This window comes from Petromyzon marinus, chromosome 24 (assembly GCF_048934315.1).
Source record: "Petromyzon marinus isolate PM22_M1 ecotype Great Lakes invasive population chromosome 24, UKy_Petmar_22M1.pri1.0, whole genome shotgun sequence".
Lineage (NCBI taxonomy): Eukaryota > Metazoa > Chordata > Hyperoartia > Petromyzontiformes > Petromyzontidae > Petromyzon > Petromyzon marinus.
Genome location: NC_133690.1, coordinates 7,952,133 through 7,968,146, shown reverse-complemented (window position 1 = coordinate 7,968,146; position 16,014 = coordinate 7,952,133). Strand labels below are relative to the sequence as shown.

At 51.2% G+C, this 16,014-nt stretch overlaps 1 protein-coding gene across 1 annotated transcript in view; it reads left to right on the top strand.

The window, feature by feature from the left end:
* LOC116945510 (inositol 1,4,5-triphosphate receptor associated 1-like) overlaps positions 1–16,014 on the top strand; it is a 126,868-nt gene that overhangs the window by 68,807 nt on the left and 42,047 nt on the right. The window contains exons 6-10 of the mRNA XM_076069385.1: positions 4,202–4,283; positions 5,993–6,118; positions 11,428–11,534; positions 14,465–14,550; positions 15,452–15,631. Coding sequence (XP_075925500.1) covers positions 4,202–4,283; positions 5,993–6,118; positions 11,428–11,534; positions 14,465–14,550; positions 15,452–15,631 — 581 coding nt within the window. The remainder of the gene's footprint in view (positions 1–4,201; positions 4,284–5,992; positions 6,119–11,427; positions 11,535–14,464; positions 14,551–15,451; positions 15,632–16,014) is intronic.

The window sequence follows — 16,014 nt, the reverse complement described above, 5'->3', positions numbered from 1 at the left end:
GAATTTTATTTTAGCAGGTAAGGCCCACTGAGCTATCTAGCTCTTTTTCAGAAGGGACCTGGCCACAAATGACAGCCCAACGAAGTGGCTTTATCATCACGTGGGAATTTATTGCAGCCAAATGCTCTAAACGCGTGATGTTGATTCTACATGTGGGGTGGAAAAACAGAGGACAAGGAGAAAAATCCACACGACCACGGGGAAATCATGCAAACTCCAAATATACAGGCGTCAGGGTTGGGATTGAAGCCACGACCTCCTGCATACCAGGCGAGGGAGTTAACATCTCTCCACCGTGGTATGATTTGCATACGCTCCCCACTCCAGAGGCTTTGTCTCTCTCTCTCTCTCAATTCCCAGCATGAATCTATTCACGCTTATTTTCAGACTTTCCAGACTTTGTTCCATTTTGTTTGTCCGGTGCCCGTGTTTTCTGACCCCGCGGTCTCCGCGTCAACGTGACTCCCCCTCAGTGTGGCTCCTCTGGACAGACCCCTTCCCGTTACAGCGGCGGAGGAAAATAATTTTACCGCAAGAAAACAAAAAGCGGCCAAAATATCCATGTTTAGTGTAAATTCCGTGCGGTGCCTGCCAAAGCTGTTTTGCAACTTGCAGAAGATAATGACAGTTCTATTTATAAAGTGCTTGTTCTACAATAAATACCCGCAGCGCCCCAAGGAACACGAAACCCACTAACGAGCATGTAAAATGCGTCATTGGAAAATGATCGTAAAATCACACGGCAGCCAGCAATCCAAGGAAAGAATGTCGTTCCCAGCCTCACTAAATCATGGATGTCCAGTGCTTACTACAGGAGAAATACTCTAAATGTGTTGATCCAGGAGTGGATAGAGAATGGTTAATAGCGATGGAGATGGTTGTTGTTTTTTTTTTGCTGCAAGCTCAGGTTTGCTGCTTGAGTCACGTAATGTACGTATGTTGAACGTCTTTCGCACTGTATGTAGCCAACCGTGCTAATCGGAGGTGCCGGGGGAAGGACAACAAGCCGAAAACAAAAAAGCTGTTAAAAGTTTTCAATCTGGATTGAAAAGTGCACAGCTCCCAGTAGTTTTCTAATGTTGGGAGGAAGAGCGTTCCAGACGGCCGCAGGAACGCATCTGAAAGCGCGCGATGCGGTGACCGTCTTTGTTCGACGGGCAGCAGCCAAAAGTCGCCGCTGCTGCTGCTGCTGCTGCTGCGAGGATGACCGGAGTCGACGTGTGATGGTTCACGCTCCTTGACGAGATCAGCAAGGTCTCGTGGTTCATTTGTGGCCAATCGTGTGACCCGGTAACGTTATTCATTCGGCAACTGGAAGCCAATGCAGCTCGGCGAGCAACGGACGGGCACGGTCAACGAGACAGAGGAACACGGTGCTGGGAGTTCCGTCGATTCACAGAGGAACGCGTCGCATCACGGAACGTCACCGTGAGTTGACGCCGCCAAACTAAGCCGAACACTAGGGGCTGGAACGACGGATAGATCGATTAGTTGATTAACGAGGCACGCGCGGGGTTCGCGTGCGTGAGAATCAACGTCTTTATTTTTTATTTCGTGTTAACGAGTTTTGCCGAGCCCAGCGCAGCTGCTTCGATTCACTGCAGTGTAAACACAAACATTTAAAAGTCAGAAATGTGCCGATCCATTTCACTGGATCACCAGGGGAAGTTGAATGCTCGAATCATGGCAGGGCCTTTCAGCTTCTCAAAGTTTACTGCGTGTTGTTTTTGGGTGCCACGGAGGCCAGGAGATGTTAACTTCCTCGCCTGGTATACAGGAGGTCGTGGGTTCGATCCCGACCCTGATGCCTGCTGTATATTTGGAGTTTGCCAGTCTCTCTCCCCATGGCCGCCTGGATTTTTCTCCGGGTCCTCCGGTTTTTCCCTCCACTTGGAATCAGCTGCACGCGTTTAAAGTGTTTGGCTGCTATAAATTTCCACGTGATCAGCCACTTCGTTGGGCTGTCATTTGTGATGGCCAGGTCGCTTCTGAAAAAGAGCTACATAGCTCAGTGGACCTTACCTGGTAAAATACAGATGTGTTATTTTGCAGTCCTTGCCAGAACGATAGAAACATTGGGTCATTGCCTTCAGATTGCACCACTGAGGGTGGTCACGTTTTAGCCTCGGAAACACAGTGACGCTCAGGCTGGTGGCACACCGAGCGGCAGGATGTTATCTTTAAAAGTTGACTGACACCTTAGTTCCGGGTTTTAATTTGTGGATTGTTAAAGCAGGTGCTCGTCCGTGCAAAGCAACCGTAGACATGGAGACTCCAATGCACGCTGAGGCAGTCCAGCACAATCCGTTTGTGGCTGCGTACATGCGCGCGTCCTCGTCCATGCTACCCCCCTCCAGCAACAGGCACTGACCACTGTGGTCAAATTACCCTCGTGACCTGAAGGCTCGGGGAGGCAATCGCCCGCTGAAGAGCTGTTGACCCGCTGCCCTCACGATGTTGAGTCGAAACGACTCCGCAATGAATGGAGCAACCCATCAATCTCATCATCATCCCCCTCATTCCGGAAGTTTACATCACAGAGCGACTTCAACATAGCGCACAATAATACCCACTCGCTCACGTAATCCTCGTCACCAGCGCTATCACAGCCAATGAAACAACGAGGCCCTGTCTGTGCAAGGGAAGGTCCCACGTGGAATCCGAGTGTCCTTGCCAGGGCCTCTGTCCTGCGGTCGCAATAAGTTGCGCACTGGACCTGTTCATCCGTTCATTTGGTGTCCATCGGCGTAGTCACACCAGTTTTAAAATCTCTCCATTGTCTGGCCCCAGCGTATCATCTCGCTTCCCTCATCTCGTCCTTGCGCTCACAATCCCGGCTGTCTCTCTGTCTCTGTTCCACCTCCTCCTCGTGCCCAATCACCATGGCGTTCTTTATCGCTTCTGGCCACCTTACACTGGAACAAGCTGCCCCTTAACCTCAAACAATCAGCCTCACTCTTCATGTTTTGTTCTTCCCTTAAAATTCTCTTACTTTCCCTCGCTTACCCCAAATATCCTACCCCCTCCCTTCCACCATCGTTAACACCGTCATCCCTCTTCCCAACTTCCCTACCCATTCATCGCACTCGCTCATCATCATGTACTAGCATCCTACTCATCTCATCTCATCAGACACTATTCGGCTGTACAAAGAGCTAATTCTTTATATTCTTGGTTCTTTCGGTAAAGTCACGTACTGTAGAAGGTAAACAATAAAATGATAAAAAATATAAAAAAATAAAATCATCACGACGTTTCGACTGCAACACAAGCAATCATCATCATGTGTGAAAACCACAGCAAGAAAATTAGCAAAAAACCGCCACTTTTTTCAAAAATTCTTGCTGTGGTTTTCACACCTGATGATGATTTCTTGTGTTGCAGTCGAAACGTCGTGAGAATTTTATTGTTTTTTATATATTAATTATTTTATTGTTTCCCTTCTACGTGACTTTACCGAAAGAACCAAGAATATGAATCCCTGCCGTCACGAAAGCTTTAAATAAAAGAGCTAATTCTTTGTTCAGCGCCTTGGTCGAGCTGCTATATAAATAAAAAAAATAAGATGAGATCAATGACGACCGTCTGTGTGGGGCATAGACCCCGTGCACGGCACTCGTCGATTTACGCATTTAAAATATTGCGGTTCACTTCATTATATAACGCACAACAATGTGCCTATGAGTGTTGCTGCACAGCTTGAGTCCGGGTGGCAAAGGAGAATCGCTGTTGTCTTGGGGTTTCTTGTTAATTGTTCGGCAGAGTTTCTCTTGTGCAGTCGTTCAGCAGGTACAATGCAAGGTTCTAGTTAGCGCACCCCCCCCCCCTCCCCCCATTACTTGTTGTGAAGGATTATAATGATAATAATAATTACAGCTTTTAAAATCTGGAGGTACTTGACATCATTGCCAATGGGGCGGTGAGATTGGGAGAGGAGTTGCGAAGTTTAAATGGAAAATGCCTTCTGAAAGAGAAACGTCCGTTAGGCCGGGACTTGAATATCCCCACTGAACTGGACTTCCTGACACAGCCGTGGGCAGTCACGGAAGGAAGGCCCAGGGATCGCTGCTGCCCATGGACCTTCAGCCCCTTCCCCCCCCCCCCCTCCTGGCCGGGCGAACCGCGCCGTGCCCGCGGCTGCGTTGCGAAGGCATCGCCCTTCTGCTTCCGTCGTACCGAACGACGGACCGCTCTCGCCCAGTGTTGGCACGCAGACGGAGCACAGGGAGGGCCACCACGCGCCCAAGTCCCGGCGCGTCTCCGCGGCGACGCAGACCAGCGAGGTGAGCGAGGCTTCCGTTGTCGTCGGTCGTTGGTAGTTGTCGGTCGTCGTTGTCGTCATCGTTGGTCGTCGTTGTCGGTAGTCGTCGGTCGTAGTCGTCGTAGTCAGTCTTCGACGTCGTCGTCGGTTGTTGTCGGTCGTCGTCGTTGTCGGTAGTTGTCGGTCGTGGTCGTCATCGGTCGTCGTCTTCGTCGGTAGTCGTCGATCGTCGTCGTCACCATCGTCGGTAGTTGTCGGTCGTCATCGGTCGTCGTCATCGTCGGTTGTTGTCGGTCGTAGTCCTCGTCGGTCGTCGACGTTGTCATCGGTCATCGTCATCGTCGGTAGTTGTCGGTCGTGGTCGTCATCGGTCGTCACCATCGTCGGTAGTTGTCGGTCGTCTTCGTCGGTCGTCGGTCGCTCGCTCGCTCGCACCCGAGGCGTGGGAATTTTTTGCGAAGTCGCCACGGACCACGCACGGCCGCTGGCACGTGGCCCCTCCGCTAGCGAGCAAGCGGTGTCCTCGTTGCTCGGCGCTTGAGCGAGCGCAGGCGCCGGGTCGACGATGAGACCATAATGTCCATCGCGTTGCCTCTTTGTGTGAAGGTAGCGTAACTTTGTTTGTAATAAAGGATTTGTTTGGGTTAGGGGCCGTCGATAAATGATGCCACGCACCTAGGGGGGGGGGAGGGGGGGGTGGGGTCAGACATTTGTGACGATGTGTGACGAGGGGGGAGGGTTTGAGAAATTTGACGTCACATCAAAATTAGCAATTTTAAATAAATACAGACAACACGTTCTACTTAATTAAATACACTTTTTAATACATGTTTTCTCTTACAACATCAGAGTGCAGCGGCACATTAAATACGCAATACAATAGTTTAAAGCGATTTGAAGCTTGTGTTTTTTTTTGGGGGGGGGCAGAGCTTTGTGATGTCATATTTTAGGGGGGGTCTGACTTTTTATGACGCCGTGTCACGATGGGGGGGGGGGGTCAAAAATCGTCCAAAATCGCGTGACGTCATTTATGGACGGCCCCCTTAGATCGCATAAATAAAAACGTGTCGTTAACCGACCGCCACCTGACAACATTTACAATTCATGTACGACGTTTTGCCGGTAATTACAACCAGCCTCATCAGATGACAGCCAGAGTTCTGGGGAAAAATCCTCCATGATCAAACCCAAAAAAAACATCTTATTTATAATATTGGTCGGGAAAGCCAATGTGCTAAACCAAAATAGCGTTGGTTTGTGGGAAGTATTTACATCAGCAGACAATGCACATTGTTATTGAGCCTTTTTGCAATGAGCCCCTTTTCTAACCGAGTAAATTTTGTGGCCTCGTTAAAAAAAAATGACTCTACACATGTACACGACATAAACATACAAATGTTGCCTGCAAATACTCGCTCACGTGCACGCACATGCGTACACATGTCCACGTGACGCGCCACTTCGTGGAGCTATCACTTGTGGCCAGGTCGCTTCTTAAAAAGAGCGACATAGCTCGCTCGGTGTGTCTTACCTTGTACAGTAACAAAACGTTTATGTTTGTAGTTTAGTATTTTTTTTTCCGGAAAAGGTCAAGCCTATTCTGTTCCCGTCATCCGATTGGTCGTCTCTGCAGGGTTCTCATTACGGGGGTTTGCGTAGGGCATTGGAAGCGGTCGCCGCGAGCGGAGCTGAACGGTTTTGTTGTCGTCAACGCGTGGCCAACTCCGGCAGGTGATGGACAAGCCCTGCTATTGCCTCCACCCGGGCCTGTGGCTGCCTCCGTCCCCGTCGTCCGGCGCCATCGGTGTGTCCCACAGCTCCGGCCTCGACAGGATCGACGGCGCAGAAGGCGCGGCGGTGAGTTTTTTAATCCAGGCAGGGTGCGGGCCCTGCAACGATTCAAGGCCGGTCCATCGTTCGTGAAACCGCACGGCGTGGAGCGATGCGTTTTCAGCAGCGCGCTTCCGGTTGGTAACGTCCGGGAGAGCCTCACCGAGTCTCGGGAGTTTTTCAGGAGGATCGCTCGGGGTTTGTTTGAGCAGTCGTGTTCCATTTTGAAGGAGGTTTTTTTGTTTTGTTTTGCTAGTGAGAGGAAAGCAGGTATACAAGGCAATTAATTAACTTCATATGTATGGCCGATGTTCTGTGAGTGGACGTCAGCCCACGTAGTCACACAGAGCCATGTGACAGCCGCCTCCTCCTCCAGCACGTGCAGGGCAAGAACAACCAGCCCGCCCAGCACGCTGTGACCCACTACACAACCGGAGACGATTTGCTCCAGGGTCTCCTGCTCCCCGCACTCACACAGCGGGGATGTCATGTAGTATGCCCCATCGATGCTCGGAAGCGGCACACACACACCTGTCCAGGTCACACCAGGGTCACGGGATAACACCCACCAATACAAGCGGATAACAACTCAGAGATGCACACAGATGGGTTCACGAACCCACCGGTGGTAATCCCATCTCCTGGCCACGCCACAGTCCCTGTGCGTTTGAGAGTTTCGCAAATATGTGCCCAACTTTGGACGTACGTACAAGTGGTCACCACGACTCGGCTACACGTGGGGTTCCCCCCCACCACCCGAACTGGGAGGCTGTGAAATAGAAGTGTACCATAAAGAGTTGAGGCACACGCTCAGGACGAGGCGGTGATGTGAGATGGCCGTGGGACGGAGGGACGGCGGCCTGTCACTGCAGACCGCACAATCTCGCAGGTCTCACCGGCAGAATCCAGGATTCACGTTGCACATTGCGTGATGCCGTCGTCCAGGCACTTGCTGGTGCGTGTCAACTCAGGCTGTAGGTTCAAAGTGATTGTTGGCTCTGAATTCAGGAGGGGCAGTGCCTGGATTCAACACATTCAAGGAGGGAACCGGTCTGGTACGGAATTTACAGGATGAGGATTTGCATGTGTTTGGTGCCAAAATGCCGAAGCTTCTCGGACCGCTTTAGAGCGCAAGCCATAAAACACGCAGCGCCGAGGGCAGGAAAGGAGAAGGTGATGGGTAAAGACGGCAAAAAGAGGCAACAAACGTGGGACAACACCAGAAAAAGGAAATGATGACAAGCCTGGACACGCGCACACGCGCAGATCCCACGTGCGTGCCTGCGCGCGTGTGCGAGTCCTACGTGGCTCAGCGAACGCCCCCACCACCCCCACCACCCCCCCACCCGTAATTTAAATCGCCGCTCTCCACCTCCACGTGGGACGCGCCCATCCAGCAGCTGGGGGCGTGCGTCTCTGCGCGCAAAACTCGCGGAGGACGCAGCACGGCGCCTGCCGCGGCGACTCCGATGGGGCCGCAAGCAGCGGTCGCGGGTGGGGAGCGGCCCCGGGGGACCGCCGAGGCAACGCCCACCCGCGACCGCGCGGCGTTTGCCGGGACCGCAGCCCGCGCAGCGAGAAATAGCACGGGGTTAATTGCCCGGTAAAGGCACGTGCACCTCCAGAGGGCGGCCACGGAGAGGACGATGTTTACTTGGTTCGTTTTCGATGTCAACGACGGCTCGAGCGACGGGCAGCGCGCGCGAAAAAGGCCGCGAGTTGCGGAGGGGTGGAAATACAAAAAAAATGCTCGTATAGGTTGCATCTCACGTTTTTTTAATTTTCTTTATGTCAGTCGTGTTTAAGTTATTTCCCGCTCTCTCTCTCTCTCTCCCCTTGTCATCCCTTCCTCCTTATATTTTCCTTTTCCGTGGGATCCCCCCCCCCCCCACCGTTATTGTTTGTTGCAGCGAGCCCGTTCCCCGTCTTTCTATCTCCTGCTTTTCATAACTGGTTTAGCTTATAATCTTAGTTTTTTCGGTAAAGTCACGTTGAAGGGAAACAACAAAATAATAAAAAATATATTAAACAATAAAAAATTCTCACGACGTTTCGTCTTCAGAAGACGACCGTTTGTGTTATGGTCGAAACGTCGTGAGAATTTTTTTATTGTTTTATATATATTTTATTATTTTGTTGTTTCCCTTCAACGTGACTTTACCGAAAAAACTAAGATTATGAATTACTGCAGTCACGAAAGCTTTAAATCAAAATTTGGTTTAGCTTATGTTGACGGTGTGTACACGTGCGTCACAACGTGATGTAACGGTATAGTTTAGTTTAGTTTCATTTATTTGGTATAGCCCTGTGAGCCATTCGGCTCTTGAATCGGGTGCAACCGCAACAAACAAACAAAAACAAAAAAAAACACGAACAAGAAAAACATCTTAAAGTGACTTTGTGTGACTGTGCAAACAGAAAATCCAGGGAGAGAGAAAAAAAACATCAAAATATTCCTGAAAAAAAGCACCGTACACCAACGGGCCTCGCACATTGCCTCAATCAATGTTTTAAAAAAGGCCACAAAACACGCCACAACGGCACAACGCCGTCAACGGTGCAGCGGAAAAGATTTGAAGGCGTTTCTTGAATTGAGCGAGGGCAGTGGGAGTTGGAGCAGCAAACGGAGCTGCAGTGCAGCGGTTGGACGCAGGATTTGAAGTCGTGGGTGACATGAGCTGACGACGTCACGCCGTCCGTCACGGCTGGCATCTGAAACTGCTTCAAGCCGCCGCTCTGATTTTCATGTTGACGTAATTTTCACAATCACAAAACGCAATTGCGAGCCGACCTCCTTCAGCACCTGTCCGTTCTCTGTTGACCGCAACAACAGCAACACATCCCGTCGTATAAATGTTTTTTTGGGTCTTTTATTTCAAGAACCCTCCGTCGGCACCACATTTGCGGCTATTAATGGGTTTTCTAAAAAGTCACTCCAATTAAACACACGTCCGACCCAAGCCAAACCCCCTGGCTAAATCAAACAGATTTCATGAGAAATGTTTATATCTTAATGTTTGGTGTTGCTTGTGTATCTGCCACAGCTAAATATGTAAACAGAGCCCATTTAAATGTTTCATGGGACTTCCCATGCTCTTACTTTCCCCCCAGGGCAGACTTTCACTCGCCTCCTCTGGCGGTCACCTCCACGGTCTCCTCCTCACGTCTCCACGCCCAGCTCCTTCGCTTATTATCCTTTCCCACACTCCCATCATCCCCGACGCCCCATCTCTCACGCAGCCGTGACCCCTTTCCCACACTCTTCTCCACCATTTATCCTCCTCCGCAGTACTTCCTGTCCCTTCACCACCCTGACCCTTCACCACCCTGTCCTGTCACCACCCTGACCCTTCACCACCCTGACCCTTCACCACCCTGACCCTTCACCACCCTGACCCTTCACCACCCTGTCCTGTCACCACCCTGACCCTTCACCACCCTGTCCCTTCACCACCCTGTCCCTTCACCACCCTGACCCTTCACCACCCTGTCCCTTCACCACCCTGACCCTTCACCACCCTGTCCCTTCACCACCCTGACCCTTCACCACCCTGTCCCTTCACCACCCTGTTTCTTCACCACCCTGTCCCTTCACCACCCTGTTTCTTCACCACCCTGTCCCTTCACCACCCTGTCCCTTCACCACCCTGACCCTTCACCACCCTGTCCCTTCACCACCCTGTCCCTTCACCACCCTGTCCCTTCACCACCCTGTCCCTTCACCACCCTGACCCTTCACCACCCTGACCCTTCACCACCCTGTCCCTTCACCACCCTGTACCTTCACCACCCTGACCCTTCACCACCCTGTCCCTTCACCACCCTGTCCTGTCACCACCCTGACCCTTCACCACCCTGTCCTGTCACCACCCTGTCCCTTCACCACCCTGTCCCTTCACCACCCTGACCCTTCACCACCCTGACCCTTCACCACCCTGACCCTTCACCCTGTCCTGTCACCACCCTGACCCTTCACCACCCTGACCCTTCACCACCCTGTCCCTTCACCACCCTGTCCCTTCACCACCCTGACCCTTCACCACCCTGTCCCTTCACCACCCTGTCCCTTCACCACCCTGTCCCTTCACCACCCTGACCCTTCACCACCCTGACCCTTCACCACCCTGACCCTTCACCACCCTGTCCCTTCACCACCCTGACCCTTCACCACCCTGACCCTTCACCACTCTGTCCCTTCACCCCCCTGTCTCCTGCTACCCCTGTCCTGTCACCACCCTGTCCTGTCACCGCCTAACCCTTTCCGTGCCCTCACTCTAGGCCAGTAACATCACAGGGGCCACGTCAAATGGAACCGTGTGTGCATTTTGGTCACGAATTTCACACCGACTTGAATCGTCTTAAAAGGAACTTTTAAATAACTTGGCGGGGATATGAGAACATTGCTACAAAATGTGGGACCTGTTTTTGCCAGTATTTGATACTGGCAAAAAAGGCCCCATTTTGAAGCTGCTCACCCCGAGCTATGAATGCCCTGAGAGTGGCGTCGTATTTGTGCTGTTCAACTTTTGGCATTCTCTGATGTAACGCTGCTGGTGAGACTAGACCCTAAAGAAGGCTGTCTGTGGTGTAGGCCAATCAGTTTCAAAGACAATGCATCTTTTATCAAACTATGTTTGTTTGCGTGTTCACCACAAGTACATGTGGTTAATGCGGACGTGATTCCTTGCAAAGAGTTTATATTAGGTGTTTGTACATCTTCCGCCAGAAAGGGTAAAACCTATTCTTATTTTTTTTTTCATGAACACTGCTGTACAAGTTTAAATCTGCCGAAGCTTCATCTCTATTTACGAGAATGTACCTCACGCTGTGGAGACGATTCCAGCTTAATATTATGCAATACTGAAAGTTACGTTTAATTCTCAAAGCTTTGGGCTGAAAATAGAATTGGCCGTTCCTAATGTGACGTCAAATTGGCAATGCGTGTATTTTCTGTTTTTGGCAAAAATTACTCAACGTTGTGTTATCATCCGGCTGTGTCCTCCCACTGGCTACGATAGAGACTGTACTTGCCTACTATACTTCCTGTCGCAGTGGTAGAAGCAAACCACAAGATACAGATTATGAAAGATTTTGATTCAAATCAATACACGACGCTTACAAACGTATCAACGCGTGTGTGTGCGTGTGTGTGTGTGCGCGCGCCACGATCGGAAACTTGGGTTGTGGGAAAATAAAGTTGGCAGCCTCATTGGCTGCGGCAGCGATTAACCCCAAACATTCTCGTGGGCAAGCCTTCTGCTGGACCGCACAGCTGCCCACCCACCCACCAACCCCCCTCCCCCCCCACCCCTTGTGCTACTCCGCTGCCCTCACAGTGCGCGGCCCGCAGCCGGCTGCCTCCAGGAACCGCGACTCCGTCGAGTCCATCGGACGCCTCCGATGCTTCGCCCGGCATCGACACCAGCGGCAAGGTTCAAATAATGTGAGCGCATCGAACCTCGCCCCTTGCGTGCGCTGCTTTCTTTTTCCCCTTGCCTCGCGGATTCGTTGAAACGCTTCCGTTGGCGCGGTTGGCTGCCGGATTGTTTCCTGGCACTCTTTCTTTTTTTTGTTTTTGTTTTTTAAAAAAAATCCAGCTCACCTGTGCGGTTTTTGTTTCTTCCACTCACGGTTTGAACCTCACGAGAGCTGTAGTAATTACAAAACAACAACAACAACGACAACTGTCTTCTGAACCATAACAATTGAAAATCGCAAGTGAATTGTTTCACCCAAAACGCCGTGCTCGCGGTGGAACGATTTGCCGGTGGACTAAATGGCAGCATCGCGGCGGCACAGCGGTGTTGCTACGCTGTAAGCTCCGCGATGATTGCATCGTCCGTTTCGTTAAAATGTCGTTTCGTTAAAATATCGTTTCGTTAAAATATCGCCCTATCTTGAATACCATTGCTCGTGTCTCGTATTTCCCACGACATGACTTACAAAATCGAAAGCAAACAAAAAAAAGCGCATTCGTTAAAAGTTGGAAATGAATAACTGCTGTCTTTCTGCCTATTCATTCGTCCTCGGCAAACAAAACAAATTCCGGCGAAACTAACGCCTGTTATTTGGGCACCTCCGTATCCGTAGTTGATCATTGGTCACCTGCTTATTTCTCGCATAGCTGACGGGCACGTGCGTTATAGACACGTCACAGATTGTCTCATGCCATACCCAAGTGGAGTGAGCTAGGCTTGCAGGACCTGCCATGCGATCTGTACCTGCGCCGGACCCGTGCAGCAATGCACCAGCTAACGCTGGAAAACATTCGCAAAGTACAATCGCAGCGTTAATGGTAACTGGTGCACGCGAAGGCCAGGTCGTGTCGCGAAAGTTCACCTTGTTCTTGTATCGCGTTGTGAAAGATTCTATCGAAGCAATCCTCATAAAGACGAGTCATCAGGATGCAAATACCAAGGAGCCGAAGGCTCGAGCGAGGATCGGAAACTTGCAAACTATCCTCTGACAACATGAAGACATGATGCAGTGTTCAACACGATTAAGACTCGAGACTCAGTAAACGTGCAACGTTGTATGTATGTGAAACTATTTTGCACCGTATGTAGCGAACCGCGCTAATCGGAGTTGCAGGGGAAAGACAACAAACTAAATACATAATAAAGGTTTTTGGGTTAGATCGCGTTTATTTATAAATGTGTCGTAACCCTCCACCACCCGACACGGCCAATCAGCAAAAAAAAGTGTCACGTTGACAAAAGACAAATAATTCACTACTTCAGCCCACCGGTGTGTTGAAGAGTGAATCCACATTTACAGTTTGAGTACGACGTTTCGCTGGTAAATACATCCAGCATCATCGATGATTCACTCTTCAACACACCGGTGGGCTAAAGTAGTGAATTATTTGTCTTTTGTCAACGTGACACTTTTTTTGCTGATTGGCCGTGTCGGGTGGTGGAGGGTTAAGACACATTTATAAATAAACGCGATCTAACCCAAAAACCTTTATTATGAATAATATTGGTCGCGAAAGCCTACGGGTTAAACAAACTAAACACAAAAAGCAGTTCAAAAGAAATGAGTTTGTCAATCTAGATGATTTACAAGTGCATAGCTCCAGCGGCTTCCTAATATCGGAAGAGAGAGCGTCCCGAACGGCCGCAGAAGCGCATCTGAAAGCGCCACACGATGCGGTGAGCGCCGTCTTTGTTCGATAGTCAGCCAAAAGCCGCCGCTGCTGCTGCGAGGATGACCGGAGTTCACGCGATGGTTTGTGCTCCTTGACGAGATCAGCAAGGTGTTGGTGGTTTTAAACCAGGTAAATGTTGTGGGTTTACTTTCCAACACACCGGTGTGCTGTACTAGTGACGAAATGGCACGTTCTGTTTTACGTGACAAACCTTACTGATTGGCTGTGTCGGGTAGTGGCGGGTTTAATGACACATTTATATATTTACCCGATCTAATCCCCCCCCCCCAAAAAACCCCTCTATTATGAATGATATTGTGGTTCACACTGGGCCAATGATGGCATGTGCGGTTGGAACCATTGGACCAACGTTGACGCAACGTCGGCCCAACGTTCCATGTCCACTGGGTAGAAGACTGGTGAGTAAATCGTAGATATATCATACCATGTCAGAGACAAAATTTGCTGGCTAACTGGTGGGAAGGTCGAGGGAGGGGAGTTAGGGGTGATGGGGGAGGGGTGGTTGAGGGACATGTCCAAAGGATGTGCAGGCTGCTATTTATTAACAAAATAACTTGTACATGCTTGCAGAATGATTGTGGTTAAATGTATTCAACGATCCTGTGATGTGAGCACACGTTTCTCTTAAGCCATTCCATGTGTGGAATGTACGCCTCACAATGGTATTGCTACCCCAAGTTACAAATTGGGTAAACTCATCACACATACATATATGAAGCTACTCAAGCAACCTTAAAAAGGTTTATTAGTTACAGTTGGTCAAAGGTTACATAAAGTGACCTTCCACTTTTAATGTCAAATGAACAGAGCAGTTTACACATCATTCGAAAGTCAATTTCAAGACATTAGAAGTGTCATCTCTCTCAGCTCTCTGCGTACAATAGGTCAGAGGTTACAGTCGTCAGCTCTCGGGCACACGATTTAGATCCATTTTGCACTTTTAACAGAAATATGCATTTAATTAAACGCTCACAACCTAGAGAGCTGACGTATAGTGTGTGGGCTCTTTCAGCGGCTGCTCTTAAACGGCCCTTGAAACAAAAAAAAAGCAAAGCAATAAAGTTCAGCGGGAGCCGGGTGTTGATTTGCGTGTCACGACCCCGTCATACTTCTGCGAGCGATGGATGGAATGTTGTCGATAATGCCGCGGGCACCGATCGTGAACGCTGCTTGCGAACCGCTCTTCCCCCTCTCCCCGGCAGGCCTCACAGCTTCAACCACAGGCGCTCCATCCGCCTGTCTCGTTCCTCGACGTCCAGCTCCATCACCTCTGTCGGTAAGACAGCAGGTACTTCAAAGCTTCTCGTTTCACGGCGGATACAATTCTCTACCGTGCCTTTAAGGGCACTGCCAAATCACCTGGGGCAGCGCTCTTCGCTCATTTTCACTCGCGCCGATAAGACATAATCAGTGTAAGGGCCGCCACACATTTGAAACCATTGGGGGTTTGACAGCACCACGATGATCGGGGGGGGGGGGGATTATTAACATGTTGTGTCGGGGGCCGTGGGTCTTGCAGTGAAGAGCACTGACCTGGAGTCTACGGAACCCACAGCTAATAACGAGCAATATGCCGCAGCCTCCACCACGAAACGCTTGATACACAAAGACAAATATACCCCGTATAGCCTCTAACAGGCCGGTTCGACAAGTGCTCTAAGCGAGCACCTACTGTATTGTGTTTTGCACGGGACACGAAGGGGTTGTGGTGGCCAGCGCCACGCCCGGCCGCATTTGTCTCCTCAGTGCTGATGCTTACCCACCACACCCAGGTACTCATTAACGGCTGAGACGGCCTCGGGAATGCTCAGCATCGATTCATATATTTGTCACTGTTTGGTGGTGAGTGGGAATTGAGTTCGGGTCGCTGGTTCCACAGCGCGGTGCGCTAACCCCTGCGCTACCGCTCCCCACACTCGATATGCAAAGTACAGCCACGACGGTATTTTTGAAACAAAGCAATTCGCGAATATTTGTTACATTTTTTTTTTGTTCTTCAGAGGTACTCATCGTGCTCCACAGCTTGAATCTTCTTGCAAACGAAGAACATTCACAATTTCCGGCTTCTGCAACGCGTACCGCACATTCATTGATCTTGGCACGTGCGGCGGTCGGTGCTCCCCCGTTTGACGCCCACACCCCTCTCTGTCCACGCTCCCCCCCCCCCCCGCCCCCTCTCGCCGCGTGAGACGAGGATGGCCGAGTGCTGGACCTGCTCCGGGACGAGCTGCCCGAGCCGCTGCTCGCCGAGGAGGAGCATCGGCGTAACCTGCAGCTCCTGGAGGACGCGTCGCGTGCCAGCCAGCGCTTCCTGGCGCGCCCCGGCCGCCGATCACGGCACAGCCTCTCCGAGGCGGCGTCCTCGCCTGGTGCGTGGCCGGGGGGGCACGGGGACATGGCACGAGGGCACAGGGGCACGGGGGTAGAGGCACACGAGGGCACGGGGACATGGCACGAGGGCACAGGGGCACGGGGGTAGAGGCACACGAGGGCACGGGGACATGGCACGAGGGCACAGGGGCACGGGGGTAGAGGCACACGAGGGCACGGGGACATGGCACGAGGGCACAGGGGCACGGGGGTAGAGGCACACGAGGGCACGGGGACATGGCACGAGGGCACAGGGGCACGGGGGTAGAGGCACACGAGGGCACGGGGACATGGCACGAGGGCACAGGGGCACGGGGGTAGAGGCACACGAGGGCACGGGGACATGGCACGAGGGCACAGGGGCACAGGGGAAGGGATGGGC